Source organism: Pyrus communis, chromosome 8 (genome assembly GCF_041283825.1).
Source record: "Pyrus communis isolate YQ-2024b chromosome 8, ASM4128382v1, whole genome shotgun sequence".
Classification (NCBI taxonomy): Eukaryota; Viridiplantae; Streptophyta; class Magnoliopsida; order Rosales; family Rosaceae; genus Pyrus; species Pyrus communis.
The window spans coordinates 23,066,951-23,083,170 of record NC_142572.1 but is presented as its reverse complement, the minus strand read 5'-3'; the positions used below and the strand labels follow the sequence as shown (position 1 = coordinate 23,083,170).

General features: G+C 43.9%; 1 protein-coding gene across 1 annotated transcript; it reads left to right on the top strand.

Moving 5' to 3' along the window:
- Positions 1 to 3,389: 3,389 nt before the first annotated feature.
- Positions 3,390 to 6,795, top strand: LOC137718263 (uncharacterized). Its single transcript, XM_068457780.2, has 2 exons — positions 3,390 to 6,167; positions 6,263 to 6,795. Exons 1-2 carry the CDS (start codon positions 3,605 to 3,607, stop codon positions 6,619 to 6,621), a joined length of 2,922 nt encoding a protein of 973 aa, XP_068313881.2. The 5' UTR covers positions 3,390 to 3,604; the 3' UTR covers positions 6,622 to 6,795.
- The last annotated feature ends 9,425 nt before the right edge of the window (positions 6,796 to 16,220 follow it).

Genomic DNA, 16,220 nt, shown 5'->3' with positions numbered 1-16,220 from the left:
AACCCAAGATAATCAACGGAGGAGGGGTGTGATGTGACCATTTGCGGCGTTTATACTCGATTAGACTGAACACTGAACACACTTGATGAAGAGATTGCAAGTCTTGAAAAGTTTGTTCCTTCCATCCATCCATCAATCTATCAATCTGATTCCGCAGGTCCGCATAAGCATAGGCTTTGCCGACAATACTCTGTCAAACTGAGATTTTACGTAAATTTTGTCACCTTATATTTTTAACGTAATATTTTATGATTAACATAAAAATTATGTTAAAATTATAAGATAACAAACAATTCATCACAAATTTTACCTTTTTGCTTACCAAATTATAAAAATATAGGCATCATCCTTATCGTTTAAGAAGAGACAAATTTGGAGGTTACTTTGACCCAACTCCCAAAGCCAAAAGCTTGTGGTGTGTTTGTATGCACTATTTAGGAGATAGAAGTGAAAATCTACCGTGTCATAACCTAAATTCTTTTATGTCAAATCTATTACATAAGGAGATGAGCGAAAATGTGTCATATGTCACGCTACCAATGTATAGATACATAATTCTTTATTACAACCATGAGTTGATCACTTTGTTAGTATTACTCTCGGATATTTCAATTATATATTAGAATTCATCGTTATGAACAAATATATATCACTTGTTGTACGGTAAATTTTCTCAATTAGATGGACATCTATAACGTAATACTTAATACAGCAAACTATACAATTATTTCTTGGATAGAGTCCCTTCGTTGAGGCTAGAATTGGCAAACGGGTCATATTTGTCGTGTTCGTATCGTTTTCGTATCATACCAGTTATCTTAATTGATTCATGTTGTGCCAAATTCGTTATCTTAAAAAGTTTTTACATATGACACGATAACGACCTGACTCATTAACTGTTCATGTTGTTTCGTGTAAGATTAATGGGTTAACTAATAAATTGCCATGCCTAATGTCCAGAAATGGCAAACAGGTCGTTTACGTGATATACTTGTTATCTTAGTGGGTGACCTAACAATGATCTGATTTGTTAACGGGTGACCTAATAACAATCCCATTTTTTAATGAGGTGACCATAAACCTAATATTTTTGTGTCATTTTGTATCATGTTAACAGATTGTGCATAAAATTGTCAAACCTAATTGAGGCTGAGGCCACCCTTCTGGAGGTAAGTTTGGAAAGAAAGCATATAGCCATTGGAACTTGAGCAGTATAGAAAAACGAATATTAACCTATAAAAATAGTCCCTAGCAACTGAGAACTATGCAATGTCCTCCTACCAATAAACGAAAATTCCCCTACTTTCTAAACCATCCTAGAAGTTTTAATTTTTCTAAAGACAATAATAATCCTAATATAATAGGTTTCAGTATCACTGATACAAAAATAACCATCTTTATTCTTCTAACACTGAGCTTATAGATTCCCGCAATTGAGAATTCATCCACTAACACGCATGATCTGAAGAATATGAATCTGTTCCCACAACCCTAGTGGAAGAACAATGAGCAGCTTGGATCAAATCAGAATCAATGCTGCTGTCCTTGTTGTTACAATTTGTGAGGCTATCGAAACATCCCCACCCAAATTCTCCAGTAACGTCTCTTTCGTTTTTAGCATCTGTGCCATTAAAAAGAGGTCCATATCCCATAAAGCTTACTTTGTTGTAAAGTTGTCAACCAAAATATTTAAGAACATTGTCTACCAGTGAACTCGTTTTGTTCTCCCTGGTCTTGAATCAAAGTGGAGACTTGTGGCTGTGGGTACATGTTCATCCTTCTAACTTTGTGAAAACTTGAGAAGGAAAATCGATAACATTATCCGTAGGAAAATTCCACAAATGTATATGGCTCGTGCGTTTTGAACTCGTCATACAATTTCAAGCTGGATTTGTCGCATGCGAGGATTTACCTAATAGCATAGTTCTAGTTCAGTCGAAAGGGAAGAAGATACGTTATTTTAAGGGGATGGAAGATTGAGGCGGCATGCAAGTTGAACTTAAAACTTTCAATTTTTTTAGTATATTGATATTTTTACACCAAATAGATGGTGAGTTCGGCTAAGCTACACAATTCACAGCCTAATTTGGTATTAAATTCGTCATCCACAAGATTCGAACCTAAGATCTCTCACTTCTAAGTAAATAGGAATAACACCAAACCATGGTACTGAGTGACGAAACTTTCAGTTAGAAGTGAAGAATAATACTACTTCATATTTGACATTAGTAGTGGTAATTGCTAGTTGACACAAGATTAAGGGTTGTAAATGTAAGACTATCAAGGCATCTAGCTAGAGTGAAACAAACGAAATGAGAGATTTTTTAATGTGCTTGAATACGACCCGATAAATAAGTGTCATAATATTATTAATTAAAAATTTAAAAAATAAAAAATTTAACTAATTTTATTATAATATTTGTTGTACTAAACAGTATTTTTAGCGTACTGAAAAACTTCTCAAACGAAAGGAGCGTGAAATAAACGAAAGCAGAAGAGATAAAAGACAGGAAAATGAGTGGACTTTTAGCTCCCAGCCAAATGGAGTCAGACGGAAAGTTGACCGTCTAGAAAAAGACGCAGTCTTTAATCTGGGCCCAGCTTTGCCCCGAGCCCATTCTGATCCTCAGTTCTCAGAAAGGTCGCATCCACAATTCCACATCAACCTTAGTTTCTGATCACTGGCCTCAAAAAAAAAAAAAAAACCCCATTTATAACGCAAAATTTCAAAGAAATTAAAAACCGCAACGACATGTCATGATCAATCTCTGCAATCATATATTAATGGAGTTTGTGACTGATGAGTCAAAAAAAAAATAATCTTTTTGCAATGAAATAATAAGCTTATATACAATATACGTTCCTCTTACATTAATAAAGCAAAAGATTTTATTGGCTTTGGTCACCCAAACTATTCATCCTTAGGAGAGGATTCAATTCTGATCACGGAATCCTTATGATTTATAGGACAAGAATTCGGTGATGATCATTTTCCAAAGAGGACAACAAAGAGCTCTCCTTCTCTACACATGATCGCACTGCCACGTAATCCAACGAGCCAAGTTATTCGTACGAAAGTTTCCCAAGCTTCCACATAAAAAACGAGGAGAAAAATATTAGAGTAAAATGCAATTGGGATAACGGAGGGATTAAGGGGAAACTAAGGACGTCAAAGTAGAAAGAGAGGGAACTGATACTAGAGAGCAGAGATTAGACAGTTCGGTCATTGCCATAGACTACCAGATCACGCCGTCAAAACACACCCATCCGACTGAGAATCGCAGAGGGTACCAACCCCTTAACGCCGTCAATCCAACCGTCCTCTGCTGTCAAACTTGTGTCCTGTACCCGTACGACTATAAAAACCACAGGCACACACACGGAGACTTAACCGTCCGTTTAACCGCACCGTGAGCTATCACGCTGATACGACGAAATGGAGCGAGCGTCTCTCTCTCGTGCAACTTTTTTCCCATTTTTTACTTACTTTTTCATTATTCTTCATCTTTGATTCTGGCCGCCGCATTGCGCATTTGCATATATACCAGAAAACGCCATCTCTGCAAACAAAGGAGAGCTAAAAAAAAACGAAGATTAATTAGTTATGGTTACCTCCGGTTTCCGCCGGATTCTCCCTGTTTGTTTTGTCGTTTTACTGCTCTGCTCCGCCACCTGCGGCGGACACGGCGACCTCGACGCGCTATTGAAGCTCAAGGCCGCCATGATCGGCCCCAAACGTTATGGGCTCGAGGACTGGAACCCTTTCTCATCTCACTGCTCCTTTTCTGGCGTTCTATGCGACCGCGACTCCAGAGTCGTTTCTCTCAACGTCTCGAATCTTCCCCTCTACGGCAGGATAGCGTCCGATATTGGGCTGCTTGACAAGCTCGTCAACCTCACAATTGCCGGCAACAACTTCACCGGGAGGCTTCCGGCCGAGATGGCCAACCTCATCGATCTCAAGCACCTGAACATCTCCGGCAACTTGTTCCACGGCAGCTTCCCCATTGAGATCGTGGTGGGGATGACGGAGCTGGAGGTTCTCGATGCCTACAACAACAACTTCACCGGGACACTTCCCGTCGAGCTCGTCAGTCTCAAAAACCTGAAGCACCTCCAGCTTGGCGGGAACTTCATCACCGGCGAAATTCCCGAGAATTACTCGGAGATACAGAGCTTGGAGTATTTGGGTGTCAACGGTAATTTGCTCAGCGGAAGGGTCCCCGCGAGCTTGAGTCGGTTGAAGAATCTCAGGGAACTGTACCTAGGGTACTATAACAGTTACGACGGTGGAATTCCGCCGGAGCTGGGATCGCTGAGCTCGCTGCAAATCCTCGACATGGGCAGCTGCAACCTCGTGGGCCCCATCCCCACCACTCTCAGCCTTTTGAAACACTTGCACACTCTATTTTTACAGGTGAACCGCCTCAGCGGTAGCATTCCGCCGGAGCTCTCGGCGTTGAACAGGCTCATGTCTCTTGATCTCTCCATCAACGAGCTCTCCGGAGAGATACCGGAGAGCTTCTCGGAGCTCAGGAACATCACGCTCATCAATCTGTACAGGAACAATCTCTACGGTCCGATTCCAAAGTTTATCGGCGATTTTCCTCATCTCGAGGTGCTTCAAATATGGGAGAACAACTTCACATTCGAGCTGCCGGAGAATCTCGGGCGGAACGGCAGGCTTAAGGAGCTTGACGTCACCGGAAACCACCTTACCGGACTGATTCCGCGGGATTTGTGCACAGGAGGGAATTTGAAGACGGCTATTCTGATGGATAATCACTTCTTCGGGCCGATTCCCGAGGAACTCGGGCGGTGCAATTCGCTGACGAAAATCCGAATGATGAAGAACGCTCTCAGCGGAACGATTCCAGCTGGAATTTTCAGTTTGCCCAATTTGATCATGATCGAGCTAAACGACAATTTCTTGTCCGGCCAACTTCCAGAGCAAATGTCCGGGGGAAATATTGGAATCCTCACACTTTCGGGGAATCATCTTTCCGGTAAAATTCCGCCGGCGATTGGGAACCTCAAGAGCCTGCAAACTCTTTACCTGGAGATGAACGGATTTTCCGGCGAAATTCCGTCGGAAATCTTTGATTTAAAGTTGCTGTCGAGGATCAACATCAGCGCCAACAGCCTCAGCCGCAAAATTCCGGATTCGATTTCTCGCTGCTTTTCCCTGACGTCCGCCGATCTCAGTCAAAACAATTTGGTTGGCGAAATCCCGAAAGGAATTGCGAATTTGAAAGTCCTGAGCATTCTCAATTTCTCCCAAAACCAACTCACCGGCGAAATCCCCGCCGAAATCCGATACATGACGAGCCTCACGACTCTCGACCTTTCCGACAACAATTTCGTCGGCAGGTTACCAACCGGCGGTCAGTTCCTGGTCTTCAACGACACCTCGTTTTCCGGAAACTCCCATCTCTGCTCCCCACGCAGCGTCCAGTGCCCGTTGTTCCATCGCCCTAAACCGTTCGCTACCTCCAAGATCGCTCTCATCGTCATCGGACTCTCTACGATTCTGTTATTCTTGTTCATAACGGCTTACCGGATGAGTAAGAGTAAAATCCAGAACTCTCGGGCGTGGCGGCTCACCGCCTTCAAGCCCCTCGGTTTCAGAGCAGAGGATGTCCTGGAGTGCCTTAAAGAAGAGAACATCATCGGAAAAGGCGGCGCCGGGACAGTCTACCGCGGGTCAATGCCTGACGGCGTCGACGTGGCGATCAAACGGTTAGTCGGGCGAGGAACCGGGCGAAACGATCACGGTTTCTCGGCCGAGATAAAGACGCTGGGAAGAATCCGGCACCGGAATATCGTGAGGCTGTTGGGTTACGTGTCGAACAAGGACACGAATCTGCTGCTGTACGATTACATGCCGAATGGGAGCTTGGGAGAGCTGCTGCATGGGACGAAGGGCGGGCACTTGCGGTGGGAGAGGAGGTATCGGATCGCCGTGGAGGCCGCCAAGGGACTCTGTTACCTCCACCACGACTGTTCGCCGTTGATTATTCACAGGGATGTGAAGTCCAATAATATTTTGCTGGATTCGGATTTGGAGGCCCACGTTGCAGATTTTGGGCTCGCTAAGTTCTTGCAGGATGCTGGGGCTTCCGAGTGCATGTCTTCCGTCGCTGGGTCGTACGGTTACATTGCTCCCGGTATGAAATTTCGTTATCTTTTGACAGTTTAATGTGTGAATTGGCAAATGTGCTTGTATACGATCTGACCTTTTTGCATGCGTTGGTACGAACAGAGTACGCATACACACTCAAGGTTGACGAGAAAAGCGACGTGTACAGCTTCGGCGTGGTGCTGCTGGAGCTAATAACAGGGAGGAAACCGGTGGGGGAATTCGGAGACGGGGTGGACATGGTAAGATGGGTGAGGGAGACAACGTCGGAGCTCCCTCAGCCGTCGGATACAGCGTCAGTACTGGCGGTGGTGGACTCCAGGCTCCCCGGGTACCCGCTGGCAAGCGTGGTACACCTGTTCAAGATTGCCATGATGTGCGTTGAGGACGAGAGCCCCGCCAGGCCAACGATGCGGGAAGTGGTACACATGCTCACCAATCCTCCTCCCGCCGCTCCAACTCCGAGCCTGCTCAACCTTTGATTGGATACTCTCTTCTGGATTAATGTTCTTGAGTAAATAAAAGCGTAGCATCCAGAAATATAAAATAATGAATTGCAAGGAGTAACAAGTAGCCGATTTTTGTTTCATCATTGTAAATGTCTCGAAAAAAGTTCGACTTATCTATGAACATGCTTCCATGCAATTTTCTCAAAAGATCCCGCCAGTTCTCTGATATTTTCAATAGTGGTCTTCAATCGCGAGTCCCTTTAAAAAAGAATCCTTCTGAAGCCTCTCTGCTAACTAGCGATCCAAAGGCCATCACTTAGAGCAAGGCTCTCTCCAATAGAAATTAAGAAAAATTTGAATGCGCTGAATCTTTTCTATAATAGTTGTTAGATTAAATATTCATCCATTTTAAAATTTTGATTAAGGTGTTTTGATCAATAGCCACTTCAATAACTTCAATAATTTTCTATTTATTTAATTTTCATGTCATTAATTTAAATGCATTTATATAGAGGCATAAGGTAGCTTAGCAACTAATTGCCTATAATATCGGAATTTAATTTCGTCAATCCCTTTCTATGCATTAAATGATATTTGTTTAATAAAATAAAATAAAAAATTAATTAACTAATTCCTCATTTCCTTATTATCAGTACCCCGACCGAGATCGGAGCGTGCTGGCCGTCACACAAAGGTGACGTAGCCATGTGCACGTGAGGAAGCTAAAGTAGTAATATGAAAGTACGAATAATAAAAAAAAACTAGCATACAAGTACTAGAATGAGTGCTAGTTAGTGCGATACAAATTCAGAGCAGGTCTATAGCAGTCCAATTAAAACAACAACGGTAGTACGCCCGAAGGCGACCCTACAATGGGGAGTGTCTGTCAGAACGCCGAAAAGCTCTCAAGGGAAACCACCGCAACGGCTAAGCAACTAGAACCTGGAGGGGCGCAAAACAAAAACGTGAGTGGGCAAAAACAAAGCTCTTTGAAAACCATTTCATAAAATACTTTCTAACCCCTCGCCGTAAAACCTGTATACTTCCCAGAAAATAAACATATGTACGTATGTGTAAACATGCAAAACATGCTCAAGGGTATACCAATCATGCTCAAGATATGCCATGCCAAAATCTCAAAGTGATATGCAAGTGCCCAGGTATAATCATAATCAATATCATGTAATCAGGCAGCCGGAGTCACCTACGTGACCTGTACGGCTACATCTAGAGCTCAAATCTCAATCTCAATATCTAAACCTGCCCACGAGTCGGAACCACCTAAAGTGGTCTGTACGACAAGCCTGGGTGTAACATATATATACGCTCTAGTGCTACGATCACGTGAAGGCTGTGCGAATAATCGCGGGTCACCTACGAGTCGGAACCACCTATCGTGGTCTGTACGACAGGCCTATGCACCTAGCTTGGATCCAAGCTGAGCGTATGGTGCGGGAGGTGAACAACACGTGAAGGACTGTGCCCTACTCTGGGCGGGAGCACTAACACCGGGGGTGCAGGTTATGAGCTCTCTAAGCATCTCTAACCACTATTTAATGCAATCGTTAAATAACGCTTACCTGGTACTTACCTATGCCTCCACAGCACCCACATATAAATATGTATATGCATGCCACTACTAATGAATGTGATGATGCATAAACGTTAATAATAACATGCATGGCATAAGGCAAATAACCCTTTTAAATCAATTTCTGGGAATATAAATGTATATAGGTATATACGGAAAACAAAAGCCCACTCACTGGTATGTAGAAGGGTCGTAGCCCCCCTGTCTCGCGTGTGCACGCTCGTCCTCTGGGTACGTGTCACCTAAATGCGAAACAACTATAAAAACGTTAACTTTAAAGCACATAACCCGTTTCTCGTAATAACTTCTCATACATTGCTCAAAATGGACAAATGAATATACCAACGTGCTCTACACAACCTCAGGATCACAACCATATTTTTAAAATAATTTTTGGACCCCGCACGCGCCCCCACGCGCCAGCACAGGCACGGACCTACGCGCCCCCCACGCGCGGCCACGTGCCAGGCACACTGACGGTGTCAACAGACGCCGTCAGGAATATTCCGTTAAACTGACGGAATATTCCGTCAAATCTAACCGGATACCGTCACTGCCGTTAGGAATATTCCGTCAAACTTGACGGAATATTCCCCTTTCTTCTCCGGCCTACCCTCGCCGGACTCCGGTCGCCGGAAACTGGGAAAAACTTTAAACTAACTATTCTCCTTCGTTTCTCAACCGTTTTCTATGATTCTTGGACCAAAAGAAAGCCCTAAACTAGTAGAATCACGTTGGACCACTTTTAAAGGCTAAAAGTTACGCGATCATACCTGTCTCAAAACTCAAAAACCGGCCAACTTCGAACTAGGCCTTCCCGACGTCCAAATTCGTCCAACGAGCTACTCCGACGCTCCTTAGGACCTCACCAACACACCTACAAGCTTCAAATGTCCAAAAACTAAGTAAATTAATGTTGCATGAACAGTGCTCAAAACGGACCTCGCGATATCGACGTGAAAACGTCGAAGTTCTTACCTGAAAATGCTATGGTCGTGCTCGCCTCGACCTCACGAGTCGGATGGTGTCCTTAGTTTCCTCGATCTGTCACGGTTTGAGGGGTATATGTGTTGGTCCGTACGTTTTTAGGAAGAAGAAGAAGGGTAGAGGACTCGGGAGAGAGAGAAGACAGAGGGAGAGAGAGAAGGATAGTGTCTGTGTGTGTGTGGGAGTGTGTGAGGTTCCAAACACATGCCACAACACAACAAACAACCAAAACGTGACGAAAGCACACTAGGGGTAAAATTGTAATTTCATACGTACATTTCGGTATTTCCGGGACGGGATGTCACAATCTTCCCACCTTAAAAGAATTTCGTCCCGAAATTCAAAACAACCAAATAACAACCCCTAGTGGTTAAAGAACAACCGGGGATACAAATCCCTCATCCGATCTTCTGTCTCCCACGTAGCTTCCTCAACTGAATGGTTCCTCCACAAAACCTTCACTAAATTCACTGTCTTGTTCCTCAAAACCTTCTCTTTCCAATCAATGATCGTCACCGGTTCCTCATCATACGTCAGATCTGGGTTAATCTCAAACGGTTGAGGAGGTATCACGTGAGATGGATCAGCAACATAGTGTCGGAGCATAGACACGTGAAAAACATTATGCACTCTAGCCAACTCCGGAGGCAACTCCAACCTGTAAGCTACCTCACCAACTCGTTCGGTGACCATGTATGGTCCGATGTACCTAGGACTCAGTTTCCCCTTCTTTCCGAACCGCACAACACCTCTCCACGGTGAAAGCTTCAGAAATACCCAATCTCCGACCTCATATGTTCTGTCTGTAGCACGCTGATCCGCTAGACTCTTCTGCCTGTCCTGAGCTGCTTTCAGGTTAGACTTAATCACCTGAACATTCTGAGTAGTCTCCTCGACAATCTCTGGACCCACTAAAACTCTTTCTCCAACCTCTGACCAACATAACGGTGTGCGACAAGCTCTGCCATACAAGGCCTCAAATGGCGCCATGCCAATGCTCGAATGAAAACTGTTGTTGTAAGCAAATTCCATCAAATCCAATCTTTGATGCCAAGCGTCACCAAACTGCAACACCGAAGCTCGCAGCATATCCTCCAAGGTCTGAATAGTTCTCTCTGACTGTCCGTCTGTCTGTGGATGATACGCCGTGCTGTAAAGTAATCTCGTGCCCAAAGCTTCCTGGAAAGCTACCCAAAACTTCGACGTAAATCGTGGATCTCGATCCGAAACAATACTCACTGGGACACCGTGGTACTTTACAACCTTCGAAATGAATAACTCCGCTAAACGGCTCAGAGAATACTTCTCTCTCACAGGAATAAAATGAGCCGACTTAGTGAGTCGATCGACGATCACCCAAATGCCGTCAAAGCCATTATGTGTACGTGGGAGCTTGTACACAAAATCCATGGTGATATTTTCCCATTTCCACTCTGGAACGGGAAGCGGCTGCAACAACCCAAACGGCTTCTTCCTTTCTGCTTTAACTTGCTGACAAACAGCACACCTGCTCACATACTCGGCTATCTCCCTCTTCATACCCGGCCAATAATAAAACGGTCGAATGGTATGATACATTTTAGTAGCTCCTGGGTGCATGGCATAAGCCGAGATATGTGCTTCATCGAGAATTTCTTTCTTCAACTCCACACTCTTAGGCACAAACATTCTACCTTCTAGCATCAACATGCCATCCGAATCCCGAACTCTGAGGTCCCGCCTCCTTCCTTGCTCTCGAGCTTGAATAAGTTCTTGAGTCTCCTGGTCAGTTACTTGGGCTTCAAGCACCCGATCAACAAGTATCGGCCTAACTTGGAAATTAGCAAGTAATGCCACATCTCGATCTTCGGCTTCTAGCCTTACCCCCGTAGTACGCAAGTCTACCAAAAGAGGAGCACGACTAGCGTACAACGCATTAATACGGCCCTGTGACTTCCTGCTAAGTGCATCAGCCACTACGTTCGCACGACCAGGATGATAATCAATCGTGCAATCGTAATCGCTGAGCAACTCCAACCACCTCCGCTGACGAAGATTGAGTTCCTTCTGAGTAAAGAGATACTGGAGACTCTTGTGATCCGTAAAGATCTTGCACTTTTCTCCGTAAAGATAGTGCCTCCACAACTTTAACGCAAAAATGATAGCGGCCAACTCCAAATCATGTGTAGGGTAATTCCTCTCATGAGGTTTCAACTGCCGCGAAGCATAAGCAATCACCCTACCATGCTGCATTAATACACATCCCAAACCATTCAAGGAAGCATCGCTGTAAACCTCGAAATCACCACTATCGTCTGGGAGTGCCAAAACAGGTGCATGAGTGAGACAATGCTTCAACTGTTGGAAACTCCGCTCGCACCTATCATCCCACTCAAATTTGACATCCTTCCTCGTTAACCTCGTCAACGGCAAGGCAATCACCGAAAAATCCTTAACGAACCTCCGATAATACCCTGCCAAACCAAGGAAACTTCTCACTTCGGTGACGGTTCGCGGTTGCTCCCAACTCTCTACCGCTGCAACCTTCTGAGGGTCAACCAAAATACCCTGAGCAGAAATGACGTGTCCCAAGAACGCAACTTGGTCTAACCAGAACTGGCACTTGCTAAACTTAGCATATAACTGGTGTTCCCTCAACCTTTTCAACACCAAAGTAAGATGTCGAACATGCTCCGCTTTCGACTTAGAATACACCAGAATATCGTCAATGAAGACAATGACGAATCTATCCAAGTAAGGCTGGAATACTCGGTTCATCAAATCCATAAAGGCGGCTGGTGCATTCGTCAATCCAAATGGCATAACCAGAAACTCGTAATGACCGTAACGAGTCCTGAACGCCGTCTTAGGGACATCATCCCTACTGATCTTCAGCTGATAGTAACCAGACCTCAAGTCTATCTTAGAGAACACGCAAGCACCTCTCAGCTGATCAAACAAATCATCGATACGAGGCAATGGATAACGGTTTTTAATCGTCACCCGATTGAGTTGCCTGTAGTCGATGCACAGTCTCAAAGTTCCATCCTTCTTCCTCACAAACAACACTGGAGCACCCCAAGGCGAAGTACTAGGCTGGATAAATCCCTTATCTACTAACTCTTGCAGCTGAACTTTCAATTCCCTTAACTCCGCAGGAGCCATACGATAAGGAGTTAAAGAAATAGGATTGGTACCTGGAATCAACTCAATGGTGAACTCTACGTCTCGATCTGGGGGTAACCCAGGTAAATCCTCAGGAAATACATCAGGGAAGTGTCTGACCACTCTCACATCCTCTATTCTGCTAGTAACAACCTCATCCAGCACCACATGAGCCAGATACCCCTGACAACCCTTAGTTAACAACTTTTTCGCTCGTAGCGCCGAAATAACGCCACTTCTTCCTTGTGCCCAGACGGAAAAGACGGAGCATCTCCGCCGGATTACCAGCGACATCAGGGTGATAACGGGACAAGTCTGTAAACTTACGGTAGTACTCATTCGCTGACATCTTCCGCTGTTTCAGTTCGGAAAACTCCTGCTTCTTGCGGTCAATGTACTCAGGGGGTACATATCTTCTCCTAAACAACCCCGTAAACACGTTCCAATCAATCCTCTGATCCGGAGTCAACCTACGGAGCTCCTGCTCCCACCAAGCTGCCGACTCCGTATCTAGAAACCAAGCGGTCGTCTCGACCCACCTCTCCATAGGCAAGTTCCCCTGATTATGTAGCACCCGGAAAGTCTTCTCTATGTGTTCTAGCCAGCGCTCTGCACTCTCGGGTCCCTCACTGCCCTTAAACTTATCCAACTTCAGATTGTACATGGTCTCCAGAGGAGTCCTCTGGGGAGGGCGCATCACTGCCTGAAGGGCTGTAGCAAAAGCTTCCCCCAGCTGAGTAATATCGGGGAACATAGGCTCAGAAGAGCGACGGGGTTCCCGACGAGGCGGCATAGTTCTGACAGAAGACATCAAAATTATTAGAATACTCACAAGGACACAGGACTGCCAAACCTAGGCTCTGATACCAAACTGACACACCCCGACCGAGATCGGAGCGTGCTGGCCGTCACACAAAGGTGACGTAGCCATGTGCACGTGCGGAAGCTAAAGTAGTAATATGAAAGTACGAATAATAAAAAAAAACTAGCATACAAGTACTAGAATGAGTGCTAGTTAGTGCGATACAAATTCAGAGCAGGTCTATAGCAGTCCAATTAAAACAACAACGGTAGTACGCCCGAAGGCGACCCTACAATGGGGAGTGTCTGTCAGAACGCCGAAAAGCTCTTAAGGGAAACCACCGCAACGGCTAAGCAACTAGAACCTGGAGGGGCGCAAAACAAAAACGTGAGTGGGCAAAAACAAAGCTCTTTGAAAACCATTTCATAAAATACTTTCTAACCCCTCGCCGTAAAACCTGTATACTTCCCAGAAAATAAACATATGTACGTATGTGTAAACATGCAAAACATGCTCAAGGGTATACCAATCATGCTCAAGATATGCCATGCCAAAATCTCAAAGTGATATGCAAGTGCCCAGGTATAATCATAATCAATATCATGTAATCAGGCAGCCGGAGTCACCTACGTGACCTGTACGGCTACATCTAGAGCTCAAATCTCAATCTCAATATCTAAACCTGCCCACGAGTCGGAACCACCTAAAGTGGTCTGTACGACAAGCCTGGGTGTAACATATATATACGCTCTAGTGCTACGATCACGTGAAGGCTGTGCGAATAATCGCGGGTCACCTACGAGTCGGAACCACCTATCGTGGTCTGTACGACAGGCCTATGCACCTAGCTTGGATCCAAGCTGAGCGTATGGTGCGGGAGGTGAACAACACGTGAAGGACTGTGCCCTACTCTGGGCGGGAGCACTAACACCGGGGGTGCAGGTTATGAGCTCTCTAAGCATCTCTAACCACTATTTAATGCAATCGTTAAATAACGCTTACCTGGTACTTACCTATGCCTCCACAGCACCCACATATAAATATGTATATGCATGCCACTACTAATGAATGTGATGATGCATAAACGTTAATAATAACATGCATGGCATAAGGCAAATAACCCTTTTAAATCAATTTCTGGGAATATAAATGTATATAGGTATATACGGAAAACAAAAGCCCACTCACTGGTATGTAGAAGGGTCGTAGCCCCCCTGTCTCGCGTGTGCACGCTCGTCCTCTGGGTACGTGTCACCTAAATGCGAAACAACTATAAAAACGTTAACTTTAAAGCACATAACCCGTTTCTCGTAATAACTTCTCATACATTGCTCAAAATGGACAAATGAATATACCAACGTGCTCTACACAACCTCAGGATCACAACCATATTTTTAAAATAATTTTTGGACCCCGCACGCGCCCCCACGCGCCAGCACAGGCACGGACCTACGCGCCCCCCACGCGCGGCCACGTGCCAGGCACACTGACGGTGTCAACAGACGCCGTCAGGAATATTCCGTTAAACTGACGGAATATTCCGTCAAATCTAACCGGATACCGTCACTGCCGTTAGGAATATTCCGTCAAACTTGACGGAATATTCCCCTTTCTTCTCCGGCCTACCCTCGCCGGACTCCGGTCGCCGGAAACTGGGAAAAACTTTAAACTAACTATTCTCCTTCGTTTCTCAACCGTTTTCTATGATTCTTGGACCAAAAGAAAGCCCTAAACTAGTAGAATCACGTTGGACCACTTTTAAAGGCTAAAAGTTACGCGATCATACCTGTCTCAAAACTCAAAAACCGGCCAACTTCGAACTAGGCCTTCCCGACGTCCAAATTCGTCCAACGAGCTACTCCGACGCTCCTTAGGACCTCACCAACACACCTACAAGCTTCAAATGTCCAAAAACTAAGTAAATTAATGTTGCATGAACAGTGCTCAAAACGGACCTCGCGATATCGACGTGAAAACGTCGAAGTTCTTACCTGAAAATGCTATGGTCGTGCTCGCCTCGACCTCACGAGTCGGATGGTGTCCTTAGTTTCCTCGATCTGTCACGGTTTGAGGGGTATATGTGTTGGTCCGTACGTTTTTAGGAAGAAGAAGAAGGGTAGAGGACTCGGGAGAGAGAGAAGACAGAGGGAGAGAGAGAAGGATAGTGTCTGTGTGTGTGTGGGAGTGTGTGAGGTTCCAAACACATGCCACAACACAACAAACAACCAAAACGTGACGAAAGCACACTAGGGGTAAAATTGTAATTTCATACGTACATTTCGGTATTTCCGGGACGGGATGTCACAATTTAAAAAAATATATCCTTCTATTAGAAATGTCTCAATAAAAAGTCTTCAATACATATTTTTTTCACGTATAAATATATAAAAAACTTATGGTACATTTGAGAACAAAAGTATTGACTTTTGGTAAGTTTAGATTTCAAATGTACCGAGAAATCAAATGTACCAAAAATTCAAATGTACCATAAAACCAAATGTACCTATTATTATGTAACCCTTTTGGTACATTTAAATTTCAAATGTACAAAAAAACCAAATGTACCAAAATTTCAAATGTACCATAAAACCAAATGTGCCCATTGTCAGGTAACCCTTTTGGTACGTTTAGATTCCAAATGTACCAAAAGACCAAATGAACAAAACAACCCAAATGTGCCACAAAACCAAATGTCTCTATCAGATAATCTTTTTTGGTACATTTACATTCCAAATGTACCGAGAAATACAAAAAATCAAATCCACTATAAAACTAAATGTGTCCATATTATAGGTAACTAGACGTAGCTATATAATCAAACAAATCTTTATTATGTGTTGGGTCTTCTAAATAATAAAATCTGACAATTTTTTTTTATAAATATTATACTATATTCACAAAAAAAAAGTAAAAATTATAACAAACAATAAAAAAATGTATAGAGATGGATAATAAATGCATAAATATAGGGATAATAGGAAAAGAAAAAAAATGAAAACGAAACGTTGAGGAGAAGTCGTGAAAAACTAAAATTCTAAACAAAATTGAACTTATGTGAAAAACAGAAATTAATAACCAAAATTTTAGGAAAATGTTTGATCAAATTTT